Source organism: Tiliqua scincoides, chromosome 8 (assembly GCF_035046505.1).
Source record: "Tiliqua scincoides isolate rTilSci1 chromosome 8, rTilSci1.hap2, whole genome shotgun sequence".
NCBI classification, from domain to species: Eukaryota; Metazoa; Chordata; class Lepidosauria; order Squamata; family Scincidae; genus Tiliqua; species Tiliqua scincoides.
In genome coordinates this window covers 60,121,112-60,148,903 of record NC_089828.1, presented here as the reverse complement: position 1 = coordinate 60,148,903, position 27,792 = coordinate 60,121,112, and the positions used below count along the sequence as shown (strand labels likewise).

Genomic DNA, 27,792 nt, shown 5'->3' with positions numbered 1-27,792 from the left:
TAGGAAGCTGGACCAGGTGGGCTTTTGGCCTGACTCAGCAGGCCAAATGCTCTTCCAATGTTCTTATGACCTGTCCTGTTGTACTGCGTAAAGACGGGCCTGCTTCAGGGCAGCCTTGAAGATTCAGAGCCCAGTCCTATGCGTATCTACTCAAAAGCAAGTCCCATTATAGTAATTGGGACTTACAGGTATGTGTGGATAGGATTGCAGCCTCACAGCCCAATCCTATGCATGTCTACTCAGAAGTAAGTCCCATTAGAGTCAATGGGGCTTGCTCCCAGGAAAGTGTGGATAGGATTGGGCTGTCACTCAGCTGTTTCAGAAGCTGATTGTGTCTTTATTCTTCAAGCTTCCCTGCCCAAGAAGACCGCAGGAGGGAGTAACAGGTCCTTAGAGGTGGAGAAGAAGTCCTCTGTTCACATTGACAGCAAAGACACGGACTTTCCAAAAGGTAGGTAGTGTTGTTGGCTGTGTGGTGTAGGAGGAAATGGTGCTGGGAGCTCAGCTCAGAGGCCACTCAGGACAGAGTCATCATGGAGCTGCCGCTCTGTAGCCATGTCAACAGAGGCTGGTCTCCAGTGGGAGATGGGGGTGTTCCTCAGAAAAGGTGTCAGCCACGGGACGCATTTCCAAGGCTGGGCCGCCATGAAGCAGCTTCACTCCAGAACTGCCCAAACCACAGCAGGTTTTGTTGTCAAAGCTGGCAGTCTTGTCCACCGCGACACCCTGATGCGAATCGCGGTAGAAGCCGGCAGCCACAGCACGCTTTGTCCAGGCGTTCTCTGGAATTCTTTTTGGAGACTCCAGTTAGTGCAGTTGCCAGACTGGTGCACTCTAGACTTTTTGGTCTTGTTTTTAGATTTGATGTGACAATTTTGTTTTGTTTTGTTTCCTGGCAATGAAATTGCGTGGCCACGCAGCGGAAGCTTTTCAGGGCCTTTCCATTAAAAGCTTCTTCCTGGGCATCTTTTCCTCATCCAGTTGCTTTCTGTTCAGGGGCAGCTGTGGGGATTCATTGCCAGTTAACTGAGAGCCCAATCCTCTGCATGTCTACTCAGAAGTAAGACCCATTAAAGTCAGTGAGGCTTGCTCGCAGGAAAGTGCGGATAGGATTGGGCTGTCAGTCAGCTCTTTTCCCATAGGGCCAACTTCTTTTCACTCTATAAAATAGCACTATTTAGGTATCAGAGAGAGAAAAGAAACAAAAGAGTGAAACAAGGGATTCTCTTCTCCCCCAGGAAACAGAGGTGGACTCATGATTGACTGTTCTGGAACAGGAAACCATAAAAATGAGCTGAACGGGGAGGGAGCATGGAAAGGGGTTTTGCCTCTATTCTGCTTGCAGTTAATTGTGGAGAGGTGATGCCTGCAGGGCAGTCCGGTAGAGGCCGCTCCAGAACAGGGTGCTTGATATGTCTTGCCTCTGCTTCTCCTCTCTCACCCCTCCCTCCACAGATGGCGTTGCTGAACATGGGAGCCAGGGGTCCCTGGCCAAAGCTGGGAAGAGCCAGAGCCAGAGCCGGAGCAGACAGCTGCTGGGGTCAAAGACCAGCTGGGATCCTGTGCCAAGCAAGGGTTCCCTGGAGGTGAGCGTACCCCAGTCCGGCTGAGCAGTCAGCAGTGGTGCTGTGTGAAGGGGGGCTGTGTCTCAGTAGCAGTGCCCCTGCTTGCATGCAGGGGGCCTCCCAGGTTCAAAAGCCCCGGCAGCATCTCCAAGTGGGGCCGAGAAAAGTTCCTGCAAGGGAAGCCCCAGAGAGGAACTCATGGTCTGTCATGGCAGAAAGCAGCTCTCTCTCTCTCTCTCTCTCTCTCTCTCTCTCTCTCTCTCTCTCTCTCGCGTGCATACTTGCACAGCCCCCCCCCCCGCCCGTGCAGGAGCCAGGCGGGGAGTTGCAGCTGGGCACGAGGGGCCAGGCATCCCCCCCCTTCCAGACAGAGTCTCCAGGACAGGAAGGCTGAGCTGGCCCCAGCACTTGCTGGCCGCTCCACCAGCAGTCCTTCCACGTCATGGACGTGGGCGGGAGCTGCGCGGTTGGGGTGTCCTGGCTCGCCGCGTCCTTCCCTGTGAGGAGAGGGAATGTGAAAGGGGTGCAAGTGGGGCACATCAGGTGGCCTCTGGCATGGAGAATGCAGGCTGTGCTTTCTTCCTCTGGCCACTGCACTGGAGGGGGGGCCTGGGTGAGATGGAGGAGGTGCAGGAGGGGGTCCTTCATCACACAGAGCTGTCTCGTGGGGGAGATGACTCCTGGTTCAGAAGGCTTTGAAAAGGAACCAGGCAAATTTGGGGAGGGGGAGGAGAGCTTGATCCCCAGGCGTTAGCCGTGGCTGCTCCCACACGTCACCCTTTTAACCTTGCATTCTGGGAGTGGGAGGGATCGCGGTGCCTCTGCCGTCTTCTTGCCCTCCTAGAAGGAGGGAGAGGAAAGTGCTTAGAGACCCCTCCCCACCTTTCTGCAGCAGGGTTGCTTTGCCCTGATCCTGCACCTTCTCACCGTCAGCAGGGCAGAGATGCTGGAGAGAGGCAGTAGGGAGCTGCGGGCATCAGCTTACCCCCCGCCCAGTCCACTGCTTGCCGTGTCATTCTGCCGCCTGGTTTGGCCAGATGGTCCAGGCACAGTTCAGCAACCAGGTGCTTTGGGTGTTCAGAAAGGAAGACTTTGGTCTGGGAACAGCCTGGCCTGAAGTCAAGTTTCTCCAGTGAAAGGCCTCCTCCCCTCTTTTCTTTGACCGCAGCGAAAAGCTGTTCTAGGCGAGAAGAATCTGAGCAGAAAAGCAAGCCGAGACTCGGAAGCCGGTGAGTGGTGGGTTCCCCCTCGCTTCCCGCCAGCACTCCTGTCCCTGTGCAGGTTCTGTCCTTCCACTGGGCCTCCGCCTCCCTCCAAGTGCCTCCCGCACACACGTACCCGGGCTTGTCCCAGCTGTGCGCCTCATGTGCTGCGCCTTCCTGCATTGCTCCTCTGCACTGTGGTCAGTCTCGGCCAGTGCCCGGAATTGGAGCACCTTCCAGAGGAGTGGCAGCTGTGCGGCCTCTGCAGCAATGGGAACATCAGGCCCCTCAGGGCACTTCAGCCGATTGCAGCAGAAGACGTCCTGGCCCCGGGCCCGAAGGGGGAGCCTCTTCATCCAGCAGGCATGAGATCCTTTTGAAGAGAAGGTGGGATCAGTTGCATGATGAGAGGCATCGGGTTGGATCTCATCACAAGCTTAGAAGCGCTCAGATAAACATGGCAACAACTCACAGTTGGTGATAACGGCCTCCTAGCAATGCTGAGTTCAGAGAGGGCCCAGTCCTGTCCAACTGCCCAGCCCCAGTGCAGCTGCAATGCAGCCCCTTGGCGAGAGAACAAAGGTCCCCTTACCCTCTGGAGGCCTCCAAAACTACCCTCCCACCACAGGATGCAGAGCACACCCCAATGGCATGGCTGCAGCAGGGCAGGAAAGTTGGACAGGATTTGGTCCTAACTCTGTTATGTGATTCAACCCCCCAGTCTCAAGGAAGACCTCCTGGGATGGTGGCGAGTCTTCTTGCGCTCTGATTCCCCTGGCTCTAAGAGGTCACATCTGTTGGAAGTTTTTCTGCTAAAGAATTGCCCCCAGAATTTAGGGTCTGCAGCAGAATCTCCTTCAATCAGAAAGTGTGGAAGCTGAGTGCAGAAGCGTCACGAGGCTTTGTGTCACCCTGTACAAGAGCGTCACCCCATGATGAACCTCTTCCCATACCATACAGAATACATTCCATTGTCAAATGCAGTGACACCACTAGGGTTGGTGTCACACACACACACACACACCCTTAACTTTATTTATTTTAATATATAACAGTACAGGTCACCCAACAAACTAGTAACCAACAAAAAACCAGTGGCCCATTTGATGACATTAACACAGCTGAACAAGACTTCTAGTATTAACTCTAATACATGGAAATGACAGCTGACTCAGACTAACATCTGATTGGTTCCCTGCTGTGTCATAATATCACCTCATTGGCTCTTTGAACAATCAGTCTTACTTGTCAGTTTTGAGTTAAGAAAATCCACTTTTTGTTGCTTAAGGCAGTTGAGATTTCTTTTACTGGTGAATTGGCCATAACATCTGATAGATGTGTAACATAATGTCCATTGAGGCAAAAAATCAGAACTTCACATATAGGCTACTGGGTTCTGAGGTGTCTGCGACAGATAAGGAGAGAGATCTTGGAGAGCTGGAGGACAGCTTGATGAAAGTGCTGACGTAATGTGCGGCAGCAGCAAAGAAGGCCAATTCCATGCTAGGGATCATTAAAAAGGGGATGAGATTAAAACAGCTCATATTATAGTGCCATTGTGCAAATCAATGGTATGGCCACACCTGGAGTATTGTGTTCTGGTCACCACATTTTAAGAAGTGGAACTGGAAAAGGTGCAGATGAGAGCTGATTACTGGGCTGGGGCACCTCCCTTATGAGGAAAGGCTGCAGTGTTTGAGACTTATCAGTCTAGGAAAGAGGCACTTAAGGAGGTACATGATTGAGACATGTATGCACTGCTGAAACAGAGACGCCTGCGTTGGCTCGGTCATGTCGTGAGAATGGATGATGGCCGGATCCCAAAGGATCTCCTCTATGGAGAACTCGTGCAAGGAAAGCGCCCTATAGGTAGACCACAGCTGCGATACAAGGACATCTGCAAGAGGGATCTGAAGGCCTTAGGAATGGACCTCAACAAGTGGGAAACCCTGGCCTCTGAGCGGCCTGCTTGGAGGCAGGCTGTGCAGCATGGCCTTTCCCAGTTTGAAGAGACACTTGGCCAACAGGCAAAGAAGGAAGGCCCATAGCCAGGGAGACAGACCAGGGACAGACTGCACTTGCTCCTGGTGTGGAAGGGATTGTCACTGCCGGATTGGCCTTTTCAGCCACACTAGACGCTGTGCCAGAACCACCTTTCAGAGCGCGATACCATAGTCTTTCAAGACTGAAGGTTGCCAATATATATATATATATGATTGAGACATACAAAATTATGCAGGGGTTGGACAGAGTGGATAGGGGGATGCTTTTCCCTTTACATCACACCAGAACCAGGGGACATCCACTAAAATTAAGTGTTGAGAAAGGTAGGAGAGACAAAAGAAAATATTTCTTTACCCAGCATGTCATTAGTCTGTGGAACTCCTTCCCACTGGATGTAGTGATGGCATCTGGCTTAGAGGCCTTTAAAAGGGAAATGGACAGATTTCTGGAGGAAAACTCCATTACAGGTCACCAGCCATGATGTGTATATACAGTTTAAGATTAGCTGGTTGCTCATCATGAGGGCCGGGTAGGAATTTTTTTCTGTCATCAGAATTGGCAGTGGATGGCAGTTTCTTTGCCTACCCCAGGCCGTTGAATAATATAGAACACGATGGCGTTATTCACAAATGCACATTTTCCAAAAGGTATCCACAATTCTGGCCACTGGTGGTGCAGCCCCCTGAGGGCGTCACCAGGTGCGCTTCACAGCCCCAGTGATGCCACTGGCCTTGTTGATGGTTCTCCTTCTTCACCCCAAAGGCATTCCCAGGGTGAGAAGGGAACGTGCAGTGCAGCAGTCGGGCCCCTTTCCTTTCCCTGAGCTGTTCTGACTCCAGCACTGCTCTTGTCCTCCACTGCAGGCGAGTCTCTCCTGCCGTCCAGCAAAATGTCCTTCCCCTCCGCCAAGGAGGCAGTCTCCGTGGCTGGCACCGACAGCAGTGGCAACCAGGCAGCAGTCGTGGGCTCTGGTGAGGGGAGCAATACCACCAAAGTCACAGACGGAGGGGGAGCGTCAGCCTGTGGGTCTGCTGGGGGTGAGAGCAAGGCCTCCTATGGTGGATCTGCTGGGGGCGGTAGCAAAACCTCCTGCGGTGGACCTGGTGGCTGTGGCAGCAAGACCTCCTGCGGTGGACCTGGTGGCTGTGGCAGCAAGACCTCCTGCGGTGGACCTGGTGGCTGTGGCAGCAAGACCTCCTGCGGTGGACCTGGTGGCTGTGGCAGCAAGACCTCCTGCTGTGGCTCAACTGGCTGTGGCAGCAAGACCTCCTGTGGTGGACCTGGTGGCTGTGGCAGCAAGACCTCCTGCTGTGGCTCAGGCGGCTGTGGCAGCAAGACCTCCTGCTGTGGCTCAGGTGGCTGTGGCAGCAAGACCTCCTGCTGTGGGTCAGCCGAGGATGGGAGCAGGACTTCCTGCTGTGGCTCAGGCGGGTGCTGCAGCCAGAGTGGAAAAGGAGCTGGTGGCTACGAGTCCAGTGGCAGCAGCAGGCACGGAAACAGCAGCTGCACGGGCAAGGGCCCCCCCTCGATGTCGGCAGGTGAGTGAGCCTCAGAGGAGGTGACCCAGAGCTCCAGTCGTGGCATCTCAGCTGCGCGGCTCGCAGGGTCCAGCCTCTCCATGGGGCAGGTGCTGCAGAGGGGCTCAGCCCCAGCTGCGGGGGAGCTTGAGCCGTTCTGCTCAGAGAAGAGTGTGCTGGCACAGCTGCAGGGGAGCCCCTCTTGTCCCAGGAGGGGCCTCAGGGGTCAGGCTGGGAAGGACCATCCACTGGGGGCTGCACACTTTCCCTCCCTCCCTGCTTCGCTCCAGGAGGAGATCCACTGCACCGCAGCACAGTCCAGACGACCACTCAGCTGGCCACGTCCTCGGCCGTCTCCCAGCACACTGGCAGCGAGGGCTGCAGCAAGGCCAAGCACAAGAAGAGGGCCACCTTCCTGGTACGATCCTGCTTGGGTGCGGTGGGGCTGTGGACCGAAGGGCTAGGTAGTGTTCTGGTCAGTGCCAAGAACCTGGCTGGGCAGCAGCGAGGAAGGGGTGCTCTGGGAGACGGGCAGGCCCAGCAACCAGCGCACACAGCCCGCCCGCCTCACCCTGAAACCAGTTTCAGACTGGGCGGGGAGTTCCTGCTGCCACCACCCACAGCCATTGGCAGCAGGCTGAAGGAGGCTGCCTTCCTCCTCGGTGAGCCCTGAAATCGAGGGCTGGGGTGTCTGTCTCTTAGGTCAGATGGTAGCAGCAGGCTGATGGACCGGGAAGGTGCCTCTCCCGTGACCTGAGAGCAGGCGGGCAAAGCAGGCAGATGGAGGCTGAGAAGCCGCATTTCACAAAGCAGCAGAAAGAAAACATGGGGGGTGGGAGAGCTGGACGAGGGGGGAGCAGCCGCCCAGGCAGCCCATGCCTCGTCCTTCTCTGGGAGAACCCGGAGGTGATGTCACGTGATGTCCTGATGACACTGGCACTGCCCCCACTGGACATGACTGTGCTCTTCAGATACCTGAAGGGTCTCCTATATGTGCAGAAGAAGGAACAAATTTGTTCTCAGTTGCCGCTAAGAGTAGAACTAGAACGGCAAGAGAGGCGGTTTTGGTTGGACCTCAGGAAGAACTTGGTGGCAGTCGGGGCAGTGCAGAAGTGCACCAGGCGGCCAAGGGAGGGGACAGATACTCCCTCACCAAAAGCCTTCAGGCCGAGGCTCCACGGGCACCTGCTGGAGGTGGCCTGAAGGGCTTCGTACTACAGGCAGGGGCTGGACCTCGCCGGTCCCTCCCAACGCTAGAATTCTGTGACAAGGGCAAATACCAGCGTGACTCACTGGCTGCGGCCCCTGCCACAAGTCCAGGCTCTGGACCCTCACACCACTCCTGGCCAGCAGGACAGCAGCCTTCCCCTGGGTGTCCAGTGCTGGAACGAGAGACCAGGGAGAAGGCGCAAGGGGTGCCTGAGCCTGTTTCTTCCAGGCGTGTTGAGGGCCACTCTTGGGAATCGAGCAGGCTTTGCGGGCCGCCAGACAGGCTGAAAGCTCTGCTCCTGGTCTGCCAGTCAGCTGAGGAGGAGGAGGAGGAGGAAGGAGGGCCAATGATGGGCTGCAAGGACTAGAGCAGAGCTTGCTTGGCGGCGGCTGCTTCAGAGAGACCAGCAGCCTCTCCAGGGAGCTGAGGCAGCACAGGAGCCTTTGGGGGCAAGGAAAGCAGGGACACCCGAGAGCTGCCCCACAGCTTGGCTTTGGCTTTAGGCAGGGCTTCCACCCTTCCAGGAAGGGAGACTGGACTCCTGCAGGGACAGAGTTCCAACTGTGATTCTGCCTCCCGTGTCCTGCAGGCACAGTAGGTTGCTGCCCAGCCCCGCACAGCCCGTCGTCCTGCTGGTGCTCGTTACATAGGGGCTCGGCCCAGAGACTGCCCTCCCGCCATCCTCTTCCTCTGCTGCTGCTGCTGCAGAAGCTGTGGAGGCGGAGCCGAGGCTGGCAGGCCTCCCCAACCCCCTCCTGCCCACTTTCCCAGCGCATGAGGGGTGGGCAGAGGCAGGGCCTGGGCCTCCTTCCTTCCCAGCCCTCTGCCTGAGGTGAGAGGGGTTCAGCTGGCCTTGTGGCCAGGGCAGCCCTGTGCAAATAGGTCCCTGCCTCGAGGGGCTTGCAATCCAAAAGGTGACCCAAGGGAGGCTGGGGGTGCAGGGAAATAGCGGCAGAAGCACGTCTCTGGTAGGAACTGTGTCTCTGGTCCGCAAGTGTCAATTTTGTGGCTGTGGCTGCTGCGGCCAGAAAGGCTGCCAAGGGACACTCCTGTCTTAGTTTTGCCAGGGCGAGGCGGAGGGTCTTGCAAAGGAGAGGAGCTCAAGCAAGAAAAGGCGTGTCGACAGGGCCAAGACAGGTACAAACTGGACAGTCCAGTGAGTCGGGGGGGGGGGGACATGGGCAGCAGAGGGGCACAGCAGGCGCTTGCCTGGCGAGAGAGAGCCGAGGAGGAAGCTTCTCTGCTCTCTCGTAACACCACGGCTGGACTCGCCCACTGGGATGGGAGGGGGAGGCCTCTTTTCACCATGCGGAGTGTCTGGGATGGTGACAGCCACGGGGCTCCACACAGTCATGGAGGTCAATGGGTGGCACCCAGTCATGGGAGCCAAGTGGAGCCTCTGTGTTCAGAGGCAGTCTACCTCTGCGGGAGTTGCTGGAGGGGGCTCTTGCCCACGTGCCCTTTCTGTGGCTGCTGGTTCTTGAGGACTGGCTGCTGGGCTGGGTGGACCTGCTGCAGCTCTTCTCATGGTCCCCAGATAGCCCTGCGCCTCGGCGTCAGCGTGCAGCAGGGTCCCTCAATCTGACTGGGGGAGAGCTTGGGGGGTTAAATGGGGAGGGGCTTCAGCCCGAGTCCCTGACTCCCCCTCAGCCTCCATGATTTGTCTGTCCCCCTGCAGAGCACGGGGCCTCCACCTCGCAGGACAACGAAGACTCGGAGTCCTCCTACTCAGCCTACCTGCACCGCCTGCTCTCCAACTCGTAAGTCAGGATGCGCCAGTCAGTCCAAGTGCAGACCAGGAGCAGGGCCTGCTTCCGCCCGGCCTCAGCCTGACTCCGGCTTCTGTCTTCTCTTTTGGCTTTCAGAGACCAGTCGGTGATCCGAGAGAGCCTGAAGGGAAAAGTAGGTCCCCGTGTCACTCTCCGCAGAGCTGCTCACCCCCTGCCAGGGTGCTGATGGGTGGGGCGGGGGCCAGCAGCTCAGACTCCTGTGCAGGAGGGGTTCTCTGCAAAGCTAGTGGGTTGAGGAAAGCCCAGATTGAGGTTCTCCTACATGCTTGAAGCTGTGGGGGGGGGGAATATGGCGGTGAGCTGAATCGGGAGAGGAGGGTGGCTCTGGGTGAAGGGGCAGTTGATTCTCCCCTCATCTGAGATGTTTCCCCCATTAAGTCACCCCCTGAGTGCAGAATGTGCAAACAACTCGACATGCAGATAGACCGACCACCTGTGGACAATGTCGTGTGTGAACGGCCTGGAAGCCTCCCATCATGACCCGAACATCACAAGGCCTGGGCTCCATCGTGCCCCTGAAATCCCTCAAGTTCTGCCTTGGGGTTGCTGAGGCAGCACAATGGGGTGTTCTTTCCTCTCAAGGAAACACTCCCACCTTTGAAACAACAGCAGGTGGCTTGTTGGCGGCACGGCTGATCCAGAGGTGGCTGATCCAGGCGTGGTCCTCCTTTTCTCGAGGAGGCCTCCCAGGGCCAAAACGCCCCTGACTCAAAGGTCTTTGTCACTGTCCCTGAACCAGCCCCCAAACAGGTCACCCAAGGCAGAGCTTTAGGTACTAAAGACTGTTGCATGAGGCGATGTACCTGGTCGCTTTGAGAAGCCAGGATGTCCCTCTTTGGGTTACGCCTGTGCGCATGGGGGGATCCTGGTTTGCACAGTATCCAGCCCAGGGGTTTAAAGTGTTGAAGTCAGAATTGTTGCAGCCCTCAGAGTTTCAAAGGCAATTGGCTATTCTGGAAGCAAGGGCCCAGTCTTTACCTGTTGCTCCGCCAACATACTGTGCTTTGGGCTGTCGCAAACCCGACTCTGCCAGAGAGCGCGGCCTGCCTGCCTCTGGAAGCAACAAGTGGCCAGGTCCCCGTGGTGACAGATGTCAGCCTCCTGCCACTGCAGCTAAGGCTGCGCAAGGGCCGAGAGGGTGGAACAGGACAAGACGCCTGAACTTGGTTCAACGTCTTCTGCCACCAAAACAAAACTTTTCCAGTATCAGCACTTGCGCCTTGAGCCTGATCCAGTGGCAGTGACCTTGGAAAAGGCCTGGCCTGACCACCTCTGGCCCAGCCCCCCAGCCACACTGTGATGGGGGAGGCCTGGCCTGACGTCTTTCACAATGCCCCACAATAAAGACCGGGCATTTGTGCAGCGCCTTGGAGTATACAACACACTTCACACATGTTGTCTTGACACTGTCCTCACAGCCACGCTGAGAGGTGCGCCAGCATTCTTCTCCCATATTGTGGCTGAAGCTGGGAGGGAGCAGAATTAGTTTCCTCAGGCCACCAAGTGTATTCATGGCAGGGGTGAGCTTTGGCCTGGAAGAACCCTGCCTTGCAGCACTGTCTCTCTGCCCCACCCCACTAAATGTGGCCCCTCCTTGCTCTGCCCCAGGTGTCTGCTTCGGAGCTGAACAGCATCATCCAGAACATCATGACCTGGGTGGTGTCGGCAGTGACCAGCATCCTCTACCCAGCCCTCACAAAGTTTGAAGAGCGAGTCCGCACTAAAGCTTACACCATTTCCGAGGAGTCAGTGCTCTCTTCGGACAACTTCAGCAGCTGCAGCACCTGCAACGAGGACCTGCCCGAGACCTTCAGCAGCCTCCCTGTGGCATCCACGCGGAAGGCCAGCTGCACTGACACAAGCCTGAAGCCCACCACCAGTTCCCCCAGTGACCTACAGACCACCCTTGGGAAACCCTCTGCCAAGTCCTCGGTCACCTCCTTCACGAAGAGCATGCACGTGTCTCTGGAGGGCGACCCCTTCAAAGGGGTGTTCAAGAGGGGAAAGACGGCTGTCTTCCTGTCCCCGTCCAAGCACAGCGGGCTCCTCTCCACCACATCCAGCATGCGGAGTTCCAAGTCGGACAGCCACATCTGCCAACTGCAGAAGGGCAGTGCGGAGGCCCCCGAGAAACCAGCCACGTCCCACCACAGCAGGCACCGACACGCACAGCCAAAAGGGCTTCTTTCCAAGACAGAGACCATGACCACTGATACGGAAGGGGTGCCTTTCGGGGGAGGGGAATACAAGCCCCCCCACGGTCCCCGAGATCTGGGAGAGACCATCTGCCTGCGGGATCTCAGGAGCGTGCTGGATGACCTGAAATCTCACCTGACCCAAATGACAGCCGTTGTTCTAGAAGACATCTTCAAAAGGATACTAGGGGACTTCGGCTTCTCAGCCTGTTCCGTCTCCATCAGCCTGGATGTCCTTTTGGAAGCCGTCTCTGACAGCCTCCTTGGCAGCCCCCCCGGGGGATTGCCCGTGGGCACTTCTGTCTCACGAATCGCCAGTTTTGTGGCCAGTGACCTGGTTGAAAAAGTGCTCAACACGCTACACTCAACGGCTCAGAAGAAGTACTCTGAGACCATTTCCAAGGACGAGTTCTCGGCAGGGTGCAAGGCCATGTGCATTGTGGCGGCAGGGAAGCACCCCGCTCCAGACCTGGGCTTCTGGAGGGCACGGATCCCCCTCTCCTTTGAGGCCGTGTACGGCATTGCAGAGGAGATTGTCCACGCCATCATCGAGAAGCTGAAGGTGTTTGCAACATCGAGCCGCACAAAACTCTCCCAGTTTGAACTGTGTGCCAAAATCAAGGCTATTGGCATCCCTCTGGAGCAGGTCTATGCTGCAATCCCACCACACACAGTGGAATCGGAAGCAGCAAACGCTATTGTGAAGGACACCATCCGCAAGATAGTCTCCAAAACGGTGGCGTCTTCAGAGACTCACATTGTCCAGTATGTGGAGGAGATGATCACCAGTGTCTTGAGCTACATCCAGAGGAAGGCGAGTCAGGAGGGGATCCTCCCAGCCAGAGAGAGCTCGATTCTCCTCCAGCTCATCAATGACGTCTTCAATGATTTGAGTGTGGAAAACCTCCGGGTCCTCTCTCCTTCTGCAAAAGCCAGAGCGAGTCCTGATGCACCAGGTGGTCTCCCTGCCAGACAAGAGACGAAACCAGGTCCAGTCACCATCACCACGCTGCACATGTCTGAGAAGCTGCTGAAGAAGCCGTTTCCTCCTGTTAACGTCCCTGGAATGGTACTTTATTCAGAAGCTGAAATTGAGGGGAAAGAGAAGAAGGGCGTGGAAGGGGCTCAAGAGAAAGTGAGAAATGAAGGCTTTGGCCTGGAGTCCCAGCAGAGAAGCAGGCCTGGCCCCAAAGCAGCCTTGCAAGGTGAAGGGGCGGAACGGAAGACAGAAGGCGGTTTGGACAGTTTGGTCCAGGAGGCGATTTTCTGCTCTTTTGAGGGTCAAGGCAGTGCCAAGTTTCCCGCTGGCCAAACTCCAGGGAGAGAGCAGTCAACGACCGACGGACGGTGGACTTTGGAGCTGGCTCTGAAAAAACTGGAGGAAGACTTGAGGGACGGCGAACACTCTCCAGTCACCCAGACCGTGCGGAATCTCCTAAACGAAGTTTTCCAGCATATTTGGACCGAGCACCCAATCTGGCCACCCGCAGCACCTCCTCCCTCTCTGGTCCACATGGGCATCACCAAACAGCAGCTGGATGAGCAGCCAGCCCCCAAAGGCCAGCGTGGCAGTCCAGCTCCCGTCTCTGATGCAGATGTCATCATGTTGACAGGGGATCTGGTGAAAACCATCTTCCAGAAGCTGTCGAGCGCCACTCTGACAGACACACCCGAGGCCAGAAGCAGGCGGTCCAGCGTCATCATCGCCGACGACTTCCCACCGAGTCGGCCCACGGAAGCAGCCAAGGGCCAACCAGTGGTGCATTTCAGGAGCCCAGAGATGTCCTTTGAGTCAGGACCCACCAAAGAGGGTGCCACAGAAGAGCCCCCCGGGCCCAGTCAGCCTGACCTACACAACCCACCATCCAAACCAGAGCTGGCTGGTGATCTGGTGCAGACCTGCTTAGAAAAACTGGAGGCTTTTATCACCTCCAAAGTGGAATCTCAGTTTTGCTCAGACATGCAGAACCTGAAATCCTCCAGCAGCGCTCAGTTTCCGGCTGCCATCCACCAGGATCTGAGGCAGCTCCTGGCCACTCCTCAGGGGTCCCTGCCCAGCTGCTTGGAAGAAATGTTTAACTCCTATCACAGTCTGCTTGTCGCTGAAAAGGAGAAGACTGAGCAAGCCCTGCCCTTGTCTTACTCCAGCCTGAAAACATACGCCCAGGAAGTGGCCAAGAGGATGCTAAGAAGCCTCAAGCATGGGCTGGACAAGGAGGTGGAGAAGATTTTAATCTCTCCAATCGTATTCTCTGAAAGTATCGCCGCCAGCCAGATCGTCAACATGGTGCTGGCCGTCTTCAGTCCCCACGAACGCCTGGCAGACCTGCAGCAGGCTCTGCTGCCAAAGGAGAGTGTCTTGGAGAAACTCTTCCGGAAGAACCCGGCCTACAAAAGAGACATTCAGGGGCAAATCCATAACACGGTCGAAACCTTTCTGAATGAAATCTACCAGACCATCTTGCTGGAGTTGGGCACTTCTCCGTCTGTCTCTGGCCCAGTGAAATGCCCCAGCCCTGGAGTGGGAGAATCCCCTGCTCTCAGGACAGGAGGCGACTCCAGGAAAAAAGGCCCCTCCAGGCCCGCCGTCGCCCAGTCCGACGTCTCGCTGGTCTCCAATGACTTGGTGGATGTCTTGCTGGAGGATCTGCGTTCAGGCCTGGCCGCTGGCTTGAACACCAAGGGGGTGCTCTCTGGCCAGCTCCAGTCTCTACTCTATGATCTTCTTCAGAAGGCAGTTCAGCCTCTCAAGTATCTGATTGGCAGGCATCACTCTCAGGCCCCATCAAAAGCCGAAAAGGCCCATGGCAGAACAATGGCTGGACTTGATGCCAAGGAGCTTTTGGGTGGCCAGGAGTTCTCCCCAGGACGCCTCACAAAATGCTTAGTCAACGATGTTCTCCATCGGCTTGAGTCATTTGCGGAAGACAAAATGGAATCTGAACTGACTTGGCAGGAAAAGCAGCCCCTGCCTGAAGGCAGATATCCAGGTCTGCCCCCTGGGCAGGGCACTGCGGAGGCCAAGGCTGGCAGCTGCCGTGAAAAAGCCAAGCTAGCTGTGCAAAGCTCCCAGTGCAATCTGCGGCTGTGTGCGGAGAAGCTGACCTGCACCCTTCTGAAACTCTTCCAGAGAGACTTGGAACAGGAGATGCTGTCCTGTCAAAACATCCTCCCCTATGAGGAAAATGCCTCTGCAAATGAAATTGTGAATGACCTCCTCAAGATCTTATCTGTCCAGATCGCTTTAACAGAAAACGAAGTTCAGAAAAGGGTTGTGAAGAGGATTTTTAGGAGGAAGCCGCCTGGCCAGAAGGAGGGGGCCCCACTCTTGGCAAGAGTGGAAGACGTTCTCCATCAGTTGAGCCAGAGAATCTTGGGAGACCTGGGACATCTGCCCTCTTTTCAGAATGACTCCATATTTCTCAGTTCCGAGTCGAAGTCCTCCACTTACGGGGTGACGGAGGCCGTCTCTCAGGTGCATACTGGCAATTTCGCTGGTGAGATTGTTGACGGAGTGCTTGATAAGATGTACTCGGTCGTAGTGGATACCCTGTTTAGCTCCAGTGACTCAAAGCCAGAAGTGGAAAGGTCAAATAGCAAAAAAGACCCGTTGCCAGGTCAGGCGCCTGGTGCTGCGGGCAAATCAGACATCCAGAAGTTGACGCTGGCCCTGTCCCAGCTGCAGCCCCCACCGCGGACCTTGGGCGAAGAGCTGGTCCAAAACGTTCTGAACAAGATTGCCTGTTTTGCGGCGTCCAGTCTGGAGGAGGTGCTTCCCTTGTCCATGAAACAAAGACCACACGCAGTGTTTCAGAATGATCTGCAAGCTGGTGATGGCACCACATGCCGGCCAAGGGCCTTCTTGGATGATTCGGACAACTCGCTCATGCGGGTGAGCCTCTCTCGGTCTGACTTGACGGTGTACGCAAAGGACGTTGTCAACAAAGTGCTGGGCTCCATCATCGATGACTTAAGAAATGAAGACTATCATAGGGCAATCCTGCGGATCAACACCTTGTCCTCAGAGCAGATCTCCATCGCCAGCAGCCTGGTCCACTCTGTCGTGCAAGATCTGCACGTGGATGATGGGCCCGTGTCCCAGTTGCACAAGCAGACCTCCACCAGGCGCTACAAGCTGGACGGCCTTCCTTCCACTCAGATGTACTTTCAGTGGGAATCGACCACAAGAGACGGCCGAGGGCGACGCAACAGTCTGTTCTATGAGGACTTTGCCAACTACCTCAGGCAGGTGCTTCCCAAAGAAGGCATCTTGAGAGACATCTTTGAACAGCAGCCGCTGACGGACGCCAACATCAACGAGAACCTGAAGATGCTGCAAGTGTCGGAGAATATCGTCAGCGAAGTGTTGATGAGGATCCGCGATCTGGAGCCGTCGGTGTGCATCCTGAAGAGGACTTCTGGCGAGTTGAGCGAGAGACTCTTCTGCTGCGGTTTCAAACGGACTGAACCTTCCGGACTGTTCCATAGTGACTCCCAGGCAGAGATTGGCTCGGTTGCCAGAGATATTGTTGCCAGCGTGTTTGAAAATGTGCACAAATGTTTAGTGTGCAGCTTTCCTCGGACGCAGGACAAGGATGGCTTCTGGGGAAGGAGAGACTGGGCAGTCTCCAGAGGGCCTGGCAGGCTGCCCAAATACCGATTCACCCAGCCAGACTTTCCCTTCTACAACGTTTCACTCAAAGGGTCCACGGACATCATTGATAAAATAGCCAAGGAGACGGTGGAGTGCACCCTCCTCACCCTGGAGACCTTTGTTGCCCGGCACTTCAGGAGGGACTTTAAGTGCAACTTCTTGGAAATAGTGAAGTTCCCCCTGGAGAGCCTTTCTTTCGCACAGCTGACCCGCTCCTTGGACTCCCTTTCGACCCACGTCAGGAGCACCACCGAAACGACCGCAGAGACATTCCGCATCCAGGTGGGGGTTGTGGAGAGAGGGGGAGGGCTGCCCACCTTGGGGTCCACCCAGAACTTCCTGGACACGTCCAGGCTCGGCAGCAGCATCACCAGGGAGTGCATTGAGACGGCCATCCGGCAGGTGCAGGTGCTGCACTCCGAGCTGAGCGTCTACGCCAACAATGCCGTCAGCGGCATCCTGGAGATCATCAAGCGGACCCTGGACCGAGAGCTGATCCACAAGGAGGCGACCCTCTTCAGCAGCTCTTCCGAAAGTCTGGCACTGAGCGAGACCATCAGCGCCATGCTGGATCGGTGCAATGAAAGCCTGACTGAGATCACCTCTGAGCTGATGGTGGAGAACCTCCAGCTAGAAATGGCGGGGCGAGCCATGCCAAAAGACCAAAGCCTCATTCAGGACCTGGTGGCGTCGCCCGCGGTGAAAACCACCTCCAAGAGGTACCGCAGAATAGACACGAGGGACAGCTTCCCCCCGATCAACGTGCCCGGCATGGTGATTTACTCGGAGGAAGAGACCGAAGTGCGAGAGGAGGCTCCGTCCAAGTTCCCGTCTGTGCTGAAGTTTTCGGACTGGAGCGCTCGCGGCGTGCCAGAGAGGAACAAAGGGGTGCCCCCGCGGTCCAGGCCCCCTGGGAGGCGCCGGCAGGACCGGCGTCCCAGCAAGTTCAAGCTTGATTGGCTGGAGGAGGACTGGCTTCCCCGGCAAAGCTCCATTCCCGAGGGCAGCATTCTGGAGAAGCTCTTCAAGAAAGCGGCCGAGGCAGAGGGTGTGCCCAGGCCGCCAGGGCCCGCGACCAAGGCAGGGCTCCTCCACTGCCGCCCCTTCTCGCAGAGCCCCCCACACCCCGGTCCAGAGGGCACCTGCTGTTCCGAGCTCTGCCCCCTGAAGCTGGGCCACACCGCGGAGACCATCGTCAACATGCTCCTGTGCGAGTTTGGCCTGGAGAACGACCCCGTGGTGCACGCCGGGCACTGTGAGGCGCCTGGGCAGTGCTCCCCCCTGAAGGGCACCGCAGAGCCACAGCGGAGGAGGCACAGCCTGCTGAACCTCTGGGAGAAGAGGATGGCCAGCCTGTGGGCGGAGGACGGCTGCCTCTTCCCCCGGGGTGGGAGCACCTTGCTTTCCAGGTGGGAGAGCAAGCACTGCCTCTTTGGGGACCGGAGCCCTGAGCGGCTCAAGGAGCTGGAGCTCCTGGGCTATGCGCCCGCGCCAGACCCCTACGAGATCCAGCTGCTGGCCAACCACATTGTGCTGAGCGTCATCAAGGAGCTGCTCGCCCTGCAGCCCAGAGGTGAGTCTGGCTGTTCCTTGACACATCACATCATTGTGCCCCCCACAAGTGTGAACAGCGGGAGCGGGGGCTGGCAAAGGCCATGGACGCAGCCCTTCCTAGCTGGCCTCTGATTTTGTGTGGGGAACGTGGCCCTTCCCAAAGCGACGGGCCAGTGGTGCTGCCGCCTTACAGCTTGCTGGGGCATCTTTGGGCCCAGAGCCCTCTTCCCACAGCAGTCTCTGGTCTCAGTCCTTTGGACAGGAGAGGCGACCAGGCGGGGGAGGATCTGGGGAGCCTTTGGCATGCAAAGCAGGTGTGGTTCCTTCGCAGAGCTGTGACCCCCTCCCCAGATCCCTGCAGCCCAATCTTGCTAAGAACTGCCCTGCAAGGCCTCAGGCAGAGAGAGGTCTGTTCTAGCTCTGCTGTTCAAACGTCTTAAACTGTCGCTGCCGCCAGCCAGAGCCTGAACCCGGGACCTTCGACACGCACAGAGGAAGGGCCTCTCCCTGCTGCCAGCCACACTGTTCAATTGCAACCCACTGTGCCCAGCCCCTCCCCCGGGCCGGTCCACTCTCTAGGGAGGGGAGGGGGCTCGTGAGGCAGCTGGCGGGGGAGGTGGCGGGCTGGGGATTGCGCCCTGCAGCCCAGGCCTCTTGCCACCTCCCCACCCACTGCCCAGCTTGCCGCTTCACCCTGCACTCTGCCTGCTTGCTGAGCTGGAGCGACAGGAGTGTGGGGAGCGGCAGCCCCCTTTCCCTGGGTCCTGGTGGCCTGGAGGGTCATGGCAGGGCTTACGAGAGAAGTGCTGTCAGGGACACAACGCTTCTTTGGGCCTCTTCCCCTCGCCAATGGGTCGGTTTCCACGAATTCCGATCTCCCTGTACTGACACAAAATGTGAATGATCTTCACACAATATACGCAAACATTTTCTGAGATCCCAGGAAATTCTGGCTCTCCTTCTTTGGCTCCTGCCCCTGTTTTGACCCTGGGCCCAGGTACATTGTACTCCCTGCACCCCCTCTCATGGGCCTCAGGTCATGGCAAGGCGTGGAAGGCTGCCCTCCTAGAAAAGCACGCAAAACGGGTTTGGTTCACCTTCCCAACCTCCTTCCAGCCCATCTGGCCGTTTCTGCAATAGACTGGCGGGGTGGATCATAATGCAGAAGGGGGTGCAGAGGCAAGAAAGAGGCAGCATTGGGGCTGGGATGCTACCGCTCCCCCCCCCCCGCTTACCTGGCTGCTTCCTTATCCAGACTGGGCAGGCAGGCTTGGAGCCCAGCCTGTTCTGCGGAGACGGCTGGGTGGGCAAGGGGGAGGAAGAGGTGCCTGTGCACTGATGAACTCACAAAACAAAGCAAGGGGGTAGGCAATTAGGGGCCGCTCTGGGCTGGGGAGAGCACCCTGCAGAGATCAGGAAATGCCTCTCCTTCAGGAGTTACAGCACAGCAGCTTCCTCCAAGGCCTGCCTGTGTTTCAGTGACACTCGGCCCCCTACAGAAGGGCCATGGCTCCGGGGGCGCAGTCATCACTGGCTGGCATGCTGGAGGCCCCTCCAGGCAGGGCTAGAGGAGACCCTGCAGGTGCCACTGCCAGCACCAGCATCACAGCCGGGCTCCACAGCAAGCCAGCTGCACCTGGCGCTCTCGGCAACTGGGGAAGCTCACCTGCCTCTCTGTTCTTGCTTCTCCAGACTCTTTGGACTCCCTGCCAAGCTGGAGACAAGAGCTGCTGCAGTCAGAATCCAAATGGCTGCAGGAGCGGATCTGGCGAAGCGCCTGCCTGTCCTCCAGCCGGAAGCCCTCCTCCTGCCTGGACCTGTGCTGGGAGCCCCTGACCCAGGCGGTCGTCTCCAGCCTGCTCTCAGGCATCTCGGACCCCAGTGGAAGGCAGAAGGTCCGGGGCGAGTTCTTTGAGGGCGGCCTCATGGACATAGGCTGCCCCGAACATGGGCTGAGGGGCCCCCCAGGCCTCCCCTCAAACACGGAAGAGCTGGCCTCCCACATTGCGGACGGGATCCTCATCATCCTTTGCGAGAGGAACGTCCTGCAGGAGACGACCACCAGGAAACGGTTTTCAGGGAGGAAAGTCAAGTCCATCCACGTGCCGCCTCTCTGCCTGGCCAACTTTGATGAGGTGTATCAGCCGCTGGTGAGGGAAGTGGACACCCTGCTGGCCCTGGAGTTTGGGGCCAGGTCCAGGTCTGGGAGCAGAGGGAAGGCTGGGGGCACCCTGTCTGCTCACCAGCAGGTTGTGCCCCGTCCATTCAGTGGGGCTTCCAGGGGCGACTGCCGGGGCCCCGGAGACCTCAAGGGGATGACCTGCCTGTCCATGATGGGCCCTCTGGCCCAGAAAAGCCAGCGGCTCAGCTGCGTGGCCTCCAACCTGGACCACTTCATCCGCAGCCTGAAGACCAGCGAGTCGAAGCAACTGGTCAACAAGGTTCTGCGCATCATCTTGGACTCCCTGTGGCCCAGTCAGTCCCAGGGCAGCTTCATGGGGCCGTATCCTGACGCTGCCTCCCGGAATGTGATGCCTTACCGGGACGTGGACCTGACCTCGAAAAGGCACCTCCTCTCTTCCTCGGCATGCCCGCATGCATACCGGCTCGGTAACAACACGCTGGGCAGCAGCCTCGGCCTCTCCCCGAAATCTGTTGTCCTCCTGGACGTGGTCAGCGAGAAGCTCATCCGCACGCTGCTGGACAAATGCCTCATGACGGAGCAGTTCACAGGCACCTTTGCGTTTGACGAGTTCCAAGAAAACGAGCAGATCGGCGCAGTTGGGAAGTGCCTCAGTGAGGAAGGAGCCCTGGAGCCTCCCGGCAGGGGAATGAGGGCCCACAAGGTGGACTCCAGCTCTTCTGTGTTCTCCTACCACCTCAAGTACGCGGAGGAGCCTGAGGAGGAGCTTCTGGCAGCACCCGCTTCCTACGAATCGGCCCTGGACGTCTTGGCCCACACCCTGGTCAAGCCTGTGATGACAGAGCTTTCCCTCAGCATAGAGCATCCGGAGCACGTGGCGTACTCCAGGAAGTCCGTCGGATTCACGCACCCGTCCTCCAGAAAGCCGTACGGAGCCTCGTTTGGCAGAAGGCATGCGCGGCACGGCCGGGGCGAGAGCTATTCCTCACTGGCCAGGAGCAGGAGGCCGGAGCCTCTCGTGCCCATCCCAGGGAGGCACCCCAGCCGGAAGGGCATGCGTGGCAGGAACAGGACAGTGCTGGACACGGCCATGCAGCACAGGACCTCCAGCGGCCGAGCGGGGGCGGCCCCTGCTGGCAGGTCTCTGGGAGGAAGGGCCTTCTCCTCGACGACCTCCAGGAAGTCCTATCACAGGGAAGTGGTGCTTGCAGCAGGGCATGGGGACCAGCCAGCCTTTTCCACCGTTTATTCTGCCACCTTTCTGGAGGAGGTGATTTGTCAGCTCCTGATCAAGATCTTCTCTTCGCTCTGCACCAAGTATGACAGCGAGTCCTGCATTGACCTAAACGAGATGAACAGGCTCTTTGTGGACGCCCTGGTGGGGGAGCTCAACAGGGCTGGCGTGGGGGTCCTGCAGAGGGCCGAGGAGAAGGCCCACCTGCCCCGGGTGGATGGCCAGACCGTGCAGAGAGTTGTGGACTCAATTTTGCAAGAGTTTGGGTTCCAGCTGGCTGCTGACAGAGGTGTCGGGAGGGACATTGAGGCTTTGGCAGGGCGGGCGGCTGAAGTCATCCTGATGGAGATCCTGGATTACCAGCTGCCCCCACCCTTGTGCCGGAGGTTGCCCCAGAGTGCCTGCAGGCCAGTCAAAGCTGAAAGAATCATCCACAGGATTGAAGGCTGCCTCTGCTTCCCTGCAGCGCCAAGGAAAAGGCCGCCGCCTCCCACGTACATCACTGTTTTGTCCCAGAAGTACCTGGAGAGGGTGATAAACCGCCTGGTGGGTCAGCTCTTCCCGTCCTGTGACAGCGACAGCGTCAGTGCGCAGGAGCAGGACAAGGTGGAGCCAGGGGGGGTCAATCCGGATGAGCTCTGCTCTTACCTGATGAGAGAAGTGATGAAGTCCATTTCGAAGCACAAAATATGGGTGGCCCGGAAGGATGACCAGTGCCGCCTGCACTCTGAGAAAGAGACACAGCGCATGGTTGACTCCCTCTACCAGAGCATGCTAAAAAGGTCTGGCTCACAGCTGGCTATGCAGAAGGATGTGAAGAACCGAAGAAACTCCTTTGTGGACTCCATGACCAGCTTTATCATTCAGGAGATCACCCGCCATCACCTCCAGACCTTTCTCTCCAAAGAGGAGCAGCCCCCTGGAACCCCCGACGCTGACGCCTTGTCCGAGACCATCGTCAGGACTGTCCTGAGCAGCATCGGTGACCCCTCCGCATCTTGCGCGGGAGTTTTTCCAGCCAAGTTCTTGGAGGAAATGGTTTCCCGAGTTCTGTCCAAAATCCTCGGCACTTCTGGGAGCAGAAAGGCGGCAGGCAAAGGGCAGCCCGAGGACGAGCTGTGCAAGGTGGTGAAAAAGCTGGCCAGCTCCATCAACCTGCAGTTTGGCAAGACAGCAGGCCCCCCGGGGTCACCCAAAGGGGAGGAGCAGAGTCTGGCGGCTCCCTTGACCACGGTCATGGACGACGTGGTGGACTCTGTTTGCAGCAAGATATCGCGCCAACGAGAGGTGGTCCCGGAGGAGGACCTGGGCGCCCTGAGTGACAGCACGGTCTTTGACAGCGTCAAGAGGCTGATTGGGAAGGGCATTTCAGACTGCCTTCTCCACCCCTTGTTTTCGGGAGACTTGCCCAGCAGGGTTTCCCCCTCATCCCCAAGCGAGGAGGACGAGCTCCAAGATGCCCACGAGGAGGACGAGAGTCAGCCTCCCTTCAGCACTTTCCTGTCGTCAGGATTCTTAAGGGACATCATCACTGGGCTGCTGTCCAAGATCTTCCCTTCCGTGCCTCCCAGAGAGGCGACATCTGCTGGGGAGATCAAAAGGCTCCCTTCAGATTCGGACCTCGGCAAGCTCTCCAGCCAACTGCTTGACGATGTTCGGATGAAACTTTTAAAGCATGAAATTAGAGTCACCAAAGATGCCCCTGTGGACCAGTACGAATACTCGGAGGAAGATGTTCGGCATATGACCGACTCTCTTTGCAGCAAGATCATACAGAAGTCTGGCTCCCTGGAGGCCGTCCAGACTGAAGTGAGGAAGAAGAGTAACTCACTGATTGACAGGATTGCCGGCTTTCTTGTTGGAGAGCTCCTCCAGAAGCACGTTCAGCCTTTCGTGTCGGAACCGGAGGCCCCCACCTGGGACAGGGCTGCTGCGGGGGACTCCATGAGAGAGCTGGATGTGTGCAGAATGGCTATCAAGCCATGGGATCTAAGGCAGGCAGCCCAGGAGAGTAGGGGAAGTCCAACTCCCTCTTCATCCCTTGTCCAGATAATTCAGGAATTATTTTCAAGCATCTCTAATCGTTTTTCCGACGTTCCGCTTGGAGCAGCCAGGGACAATTTGGGGGACACGGCCATCAGGGTAGCGAAGTCAGTTGCCAACGTTCTGAGCAGAACTCAGCTCAGCGTCCAGGAGAGCCCTGTGGAGGACCTTGGCTCTCCACCTCCAGAGGGCCAAGTTTCGGCGGCTTGGAAGTTGCCTGACAAGGATGCATCGGGCATGTTGTCGGAGGATGGGAGGGATTCTTCGTCTTGCCAGATGACCACTCTGACTTTTGAGGAACCTGCAGACCACCCCCTTCAGGCAGCAGGCCCCCCAAATTTTGCAGAAGCGAAGTGTCTCATTCAGAAGAGGCTAATGATCGGCCCAGCTGGTCCCCTGGCAAGAGCACCGGTCCCCTACATCACAGTGCTGTCCTACCCAGTGCTGGAGGCCATCGTGGAGCGACTGCTGTCCCGGATTTTCCCATCTCCCCCAGATGACAAAGATTGCTCTTTTGGACCTGAGCAGAGCGAGAGGCTGGCTCAGCTCAAGAAGGCCATCGTGGTGGCGGTGCTGAAGCAGGCCATCTGGATCAGCGCGTACGGCAGCGAGGCCAGCATCCCGGAAGAGGCGGTGGAGAGCATGGTGGAGTCTGTGTATTGCGATGTGATCCACGAAGTCCTCTTGCAGCAGCCCTTGCAGGAGGACAGAGAGAGCCTGAGCAACCTGTACGTTACCAAGATAGCTTGTTTCATTGTGAACGAGATGTTCAAGTATCACCTTCGGTCAGAAGAGGAAGCGCCTCCCGTGGCTGCCCCTCTCGGGGACCTCCCCGCTTCCCGTGTGACGGTTTTCCCTTGCAGGTTCCTGGAGGTGCTGCTCTGCCAGCTTCTGATGAAAATCTTCCCTGACCCAGAGAGCATCGCGGCTGAGGCAGGGGGCTTGGCCGACTTCTCCGATGCAGACTTCGTGGAGATGGCCATGAACCTGAAGAGCTACGTCATCACTGAGATTTCGGCACACGAGATCAAGCTGGAGGACGTCTCGAGGCGAGTCCCAGACATGGACCAGGAAACGGAGGAGGACATTGCCAGCTCTGTCTACAACCAGATTTTGGAGAAGTCCGCTTCCCAGAGTGAGCTTCAGGAGTCTCTTGCTGGCCAAGGGAACGCTACCGTCTCCCAGCTGGCCAATCTGCTCATCAGAGAAATTTTGAACTTCCACCTCCACCCGTTCTTGAGTGGCAACGACACTGCTTCCAGCGGTGAGACCACCCCGCGCCACCAGGAACGCCAGCCATTTTCTCACCACATCTACTCGGCCATGTTTTTGGAAGACGTGGTGGTTGCTTTCTTCTGCAAAATGTTGTCTTCCCCAGATATTTTGGCCTATTCCAAAGACGCCAAGTTATCCGAAAGTGAAATGAGGGACACAGTCGTTGAACTGGTCAGTGCTTTAGTCAGTGAACTGAAAGCCTTAGAGGTCAAGGTCATTCAGAGTGGGGAGGAGGACCTGCCCTTTCCCCAGGTCCCAGCCGAAGAAGTGGTTGAGATCAGTAACTCCATTTACGAGAAGCTGGCTCAAGAGTTCGGCTCCGAGCTTGACGTCTTCAGAGCTTTTCAGACTGATGGCCCCCTGTTGGCAGAGAGGCTGGCCCCCTTGATTGTGAGCAGAGTCTCCAGGTACCAGTTCCAGCCTCTGTTCACTGGGGACACCTCCTCCTACTTGTTCTCATTTTTGGAAGCTGAGACCATTGTGGACAGAGTGGAAACCATCCTTCCGGAGACAACCGCGTCCTCCTCCAGCGGCACGTTCAGAGAGATGTTTTCCAAGATCCTGCACAGAATATTTCCATCGTGGTCCCCCCAACGTCCATCAGAGGAACTTGACCCGGGGAGCAGAAGTTCCCCCATGGAGCCCATGCAGGAGGAGCCAGCTTTTGAGGCAGACCACAGCATTCAAAGCCTTGTGGAAAACATTTGCAAAAATATCTGCCCCAAGTCCGGGCCTCTGAGGAGGAAGCGTGGGAGCGGCACAGCTGACGAGTTTGCGAACTTCACTGGTAAGTTGATAGCAGATCGCTGCACTCTGGAATCCCCCTCCCCTCCCAGCCAAACTCTCCCTTCTTCAAGGCTTAGCCCCAAACCAGCTGGATGGACCGTGCACCGCGTGAAACTGGGCGATGCAGAACTGCAGACTGCGCAGGCGGAGAGCAGGGGGGACGTTTATTCATCCTCCTTCTTGAAGGACATCTTTAGCGGCCTGGTGAGCAAGTTGCTGTCCTCGACTGCTAGCGTCTGCCTGCTGGAGAAGAGAGAGGAGCCTGAAGCTGAGCCCCCTGTGAAAACATTGGTAGAATCCATCCTGAAGGCCTTTGCCAGGTCTCCCGTGAAGGTCCTGCAGGTGCCCGAAGGAGGGCAGATGTCCCCAGCCGTGGGCCAAACAGAGATCGCCAAGATTATTCACGCTTCTTTGTGTGGCATCTTGCAAGATCGGGGTGGTGGAACCCCTGTCTGCACAGACAAAGAAAGTGACTCTGCATTAGCGGAGAGGTTAGCCAGCTCCATCAAGAAAGAGATTTTAGGCTACCAGATCCAGGGAACTGCAGCAAGGCCACCCCACGCCTCAGCCTCTAAGCCTTTCGAATTTGGAGAGATGGCCAGAAAGGTGTTGACAGAGGTGAGGAAAAGCAGCGCTCCATCCCAGGCAACTCGACCGCATCCACTTCTGGTGTCTCAGAGATTCATCCATGACGTTCTTGATGCCCTGTTAACAAATATCCTTCCTCTGCCTGCTGAAGCTCCTGCATCTCCCAACTCAGAGGACCAGTTTGCTGAATTTGATTTCATTCACATGAAGCTCCTGAGCAAAGTGATGGCGGAAATTGGAAAGGACAGGAACACCAAGGTCCAGTACCTTGAGAGGTGCCAGCCAAACCCCGTTGCCAGCCGGACTGTAGCCAACTCCGTCTACGGGAACCTTTTGCCAGAATTTGGGGACGTATCTGCCCTTGAGAAGTGCATCAAAGCAGGCTGCACTATCCTTTTTGAGAGGATTGCCGATTTTGTGATCAAAGAGATCTCTGGGAATCAGATGCAAGCGTACTTTTCGGAGGAGCTGAACCGGCAGCAAGAAGCCGAAGCGGAGCGGTCTCTTGTGGATGACTACAGGGGCGGCACAGAGTCGCCAGAGGGTGAGACTGTCTTGCGCTCCCACCTCAGGGGCTTGTCGTCCATAGTCATTGAGGAAGTTGCAGCCAAGCTGCTTTCCAAGATGTTCCATGCCATTCCTCTGGACAACATTGAGGCCAGCAGCATTTCCGCTATGAAGGAGGTGGCCAAAAAGATCCTTGACTCCTTGCAAGGGCTCATCTCGAAGAAGAGGCTGCGGGTCTGGCAGCAGGAGGATTTGGAGGACTTGGGCCTGGAGGACAGCCGTGCAGTTGGGGAGGTAGTCGATTCGGTTTACACGGACATCATAAAGCATTCGGGCTCGGAGACCTCTCTGTACGATGAACTGACCAACGAGAATGAGGACTTTGTCAAGCGCGTGGCCTGCGTCATGGTGAGTGAAATCTCCCGCCATGACTTCCAGTCATTCCCAGACTTGGAGGATGAGCTGCCCCGCCCCAGCACGGCCATCAAGCTGGAGACAGAGAAGATCATTCAGAAATTTCTGAACGACATGGAGATGGAGAAGGCCAAGAAGGAGCAGTTGGCTGCCCAGAGCCCCACCATTCCTGTGCTATTCATGGAGGAGATCCTCAGCCGGTTCCTGAGCAAAATTGTCCTTGCACAACAAGAGTTGGCCACAGCCATAAACAAACCTTGGTCCAGAATGGAAGTGAATGACATGGCTGACCAGCTGAAGGCCTCTGTGGAGAAGGAGATGTCAAGGAACAGGATGAGCCTAGTGGCTCCTGAGGACCAGGGAGCAAAGCTGGACCCAGAGGACGAAGAGCAGGTTGACCGGGTCGTCCACTCCGTCTTCAGCAATGTCCTGGAGATCTCAGGCTCCCACCAGGAGATGTGCAAAGACGTGACCAGCACCAAGGCCATCTTCCCTGAGCAGGTGGCCAGCATTATCATCAGCGAGGTCTCCAGCTGCAAAATCAGCAACCCTTACACCGAGAACATTGAGAACGAGACACTCAGTGCGCTGGAGCTGGACCGCATTGTCAGTAAGGTGCTCGCCCAGGTCAGCTCCCACACGGAGCCCGGGGAGGAGGCCTCCCTGTCCGAGCTGCCATTCCTTGCTGAAGATGCGCCCCTCCTGCCAGAGACAGGGGAAGTGCCTGTGAAAATTGTTCCGTACATCGGCCACAAGCCCCTGAGGATTGACCCGGAAATCCTATCCGACCACTTAGCTGTGCTGTCCATTAAAACGGAGCCGCTGGAGAAGCTGGAGAGGGCCTGCCTGTCCAAGATGGGCATGAGCCTCGTGGAGCTGAGAAGAGCCTCTGCCTCTGGGAAGAGTCTCACGGTGGACCTGGGGACTGTGGATCCACACAAGAAGAAGGAGCGGCGGCCTTCCCTGGACATGGCCGGGCGCCTGGACGTGAAGCCGCGGGAGGTGAGTGGGGGGGGCACGTCCACACCCATGCTGGCTTCAGGGCCGCATCCAGTTCTTCTGGCGCACTCTCCGCCAGAGGCCTCTTCCTGTGTGATGCAGACCCAAAGGC

General features: G+C 57.2%; 1 protein-coding gene across 1 annotated transcript in view; it reads left to right on the top strand.

Moving 5' to 3' along the window:
- Nucleotides 1–27,792, top strand: part of FSIP2 (fibrous sheath interacting protein 2) — a 46,935-nt gene that overhangs the window by 7,895 nt on the left and 11,248 nt on the right. Inside the window, exons 9-22 of the mRNA XM_066636497.1 lie at nucleotides 350–451; nucleotides 1,456–1,586; nucleotides 2,734–2,794; nucleotides 5,635–6,309; nucleotides 6,579–6,950; nucleotides 8,088–8,092; nucleotides 8,566–8,635; nucleotides 9,177–9,258; nucleotides 9,364–9,400; nucleotides 10,897–12,763; nucleotides 12,803–14,428; nucleotides 14,495–15,576; nucleotides 15,643–17,710; nucleotides 19,384–27,683. Of these exons, the coding sequence (XP_066492594.1) occupies nucleotides 350–451; nucleotides 1,456–1,586; nucleotides 2,734–2,794; nucleotides 5,635–6,309; nucleotides 6,579–6,950; nucleotides 8,088–8,092; nucleotides 8,566–8,635; nucleotides 9,177–9,258; nucleotides 9,364–9,400; nucleotides 10,897–12,763; nucleotides 12,803–14,428; nucleotides 14,495–15,576; nucleotides 15,643–17,710; nucleotides 19,384–27,683 (16,478 nt within the window). The remainder of the gene's footprint in view (nucleotides 1–349; nucleotides 452–1,455; nucleotides 1,587–2,733; nucleotides 2,795–5,634; nucleotides 6,310–6,578; nucleotides 6,951–8,087; nucleotides 8,093–8,565; nucleotides 8,636–9,176; nucleotides 9,259–9,363; nucleotides 9,401–10,896; nucleotides 12,764–12,802; nucleotides 14,429–14,494; nucleotides 15,577–15,642; nucleotides 17,711–19,383; nucleotides 27,684–27,792) is intronic.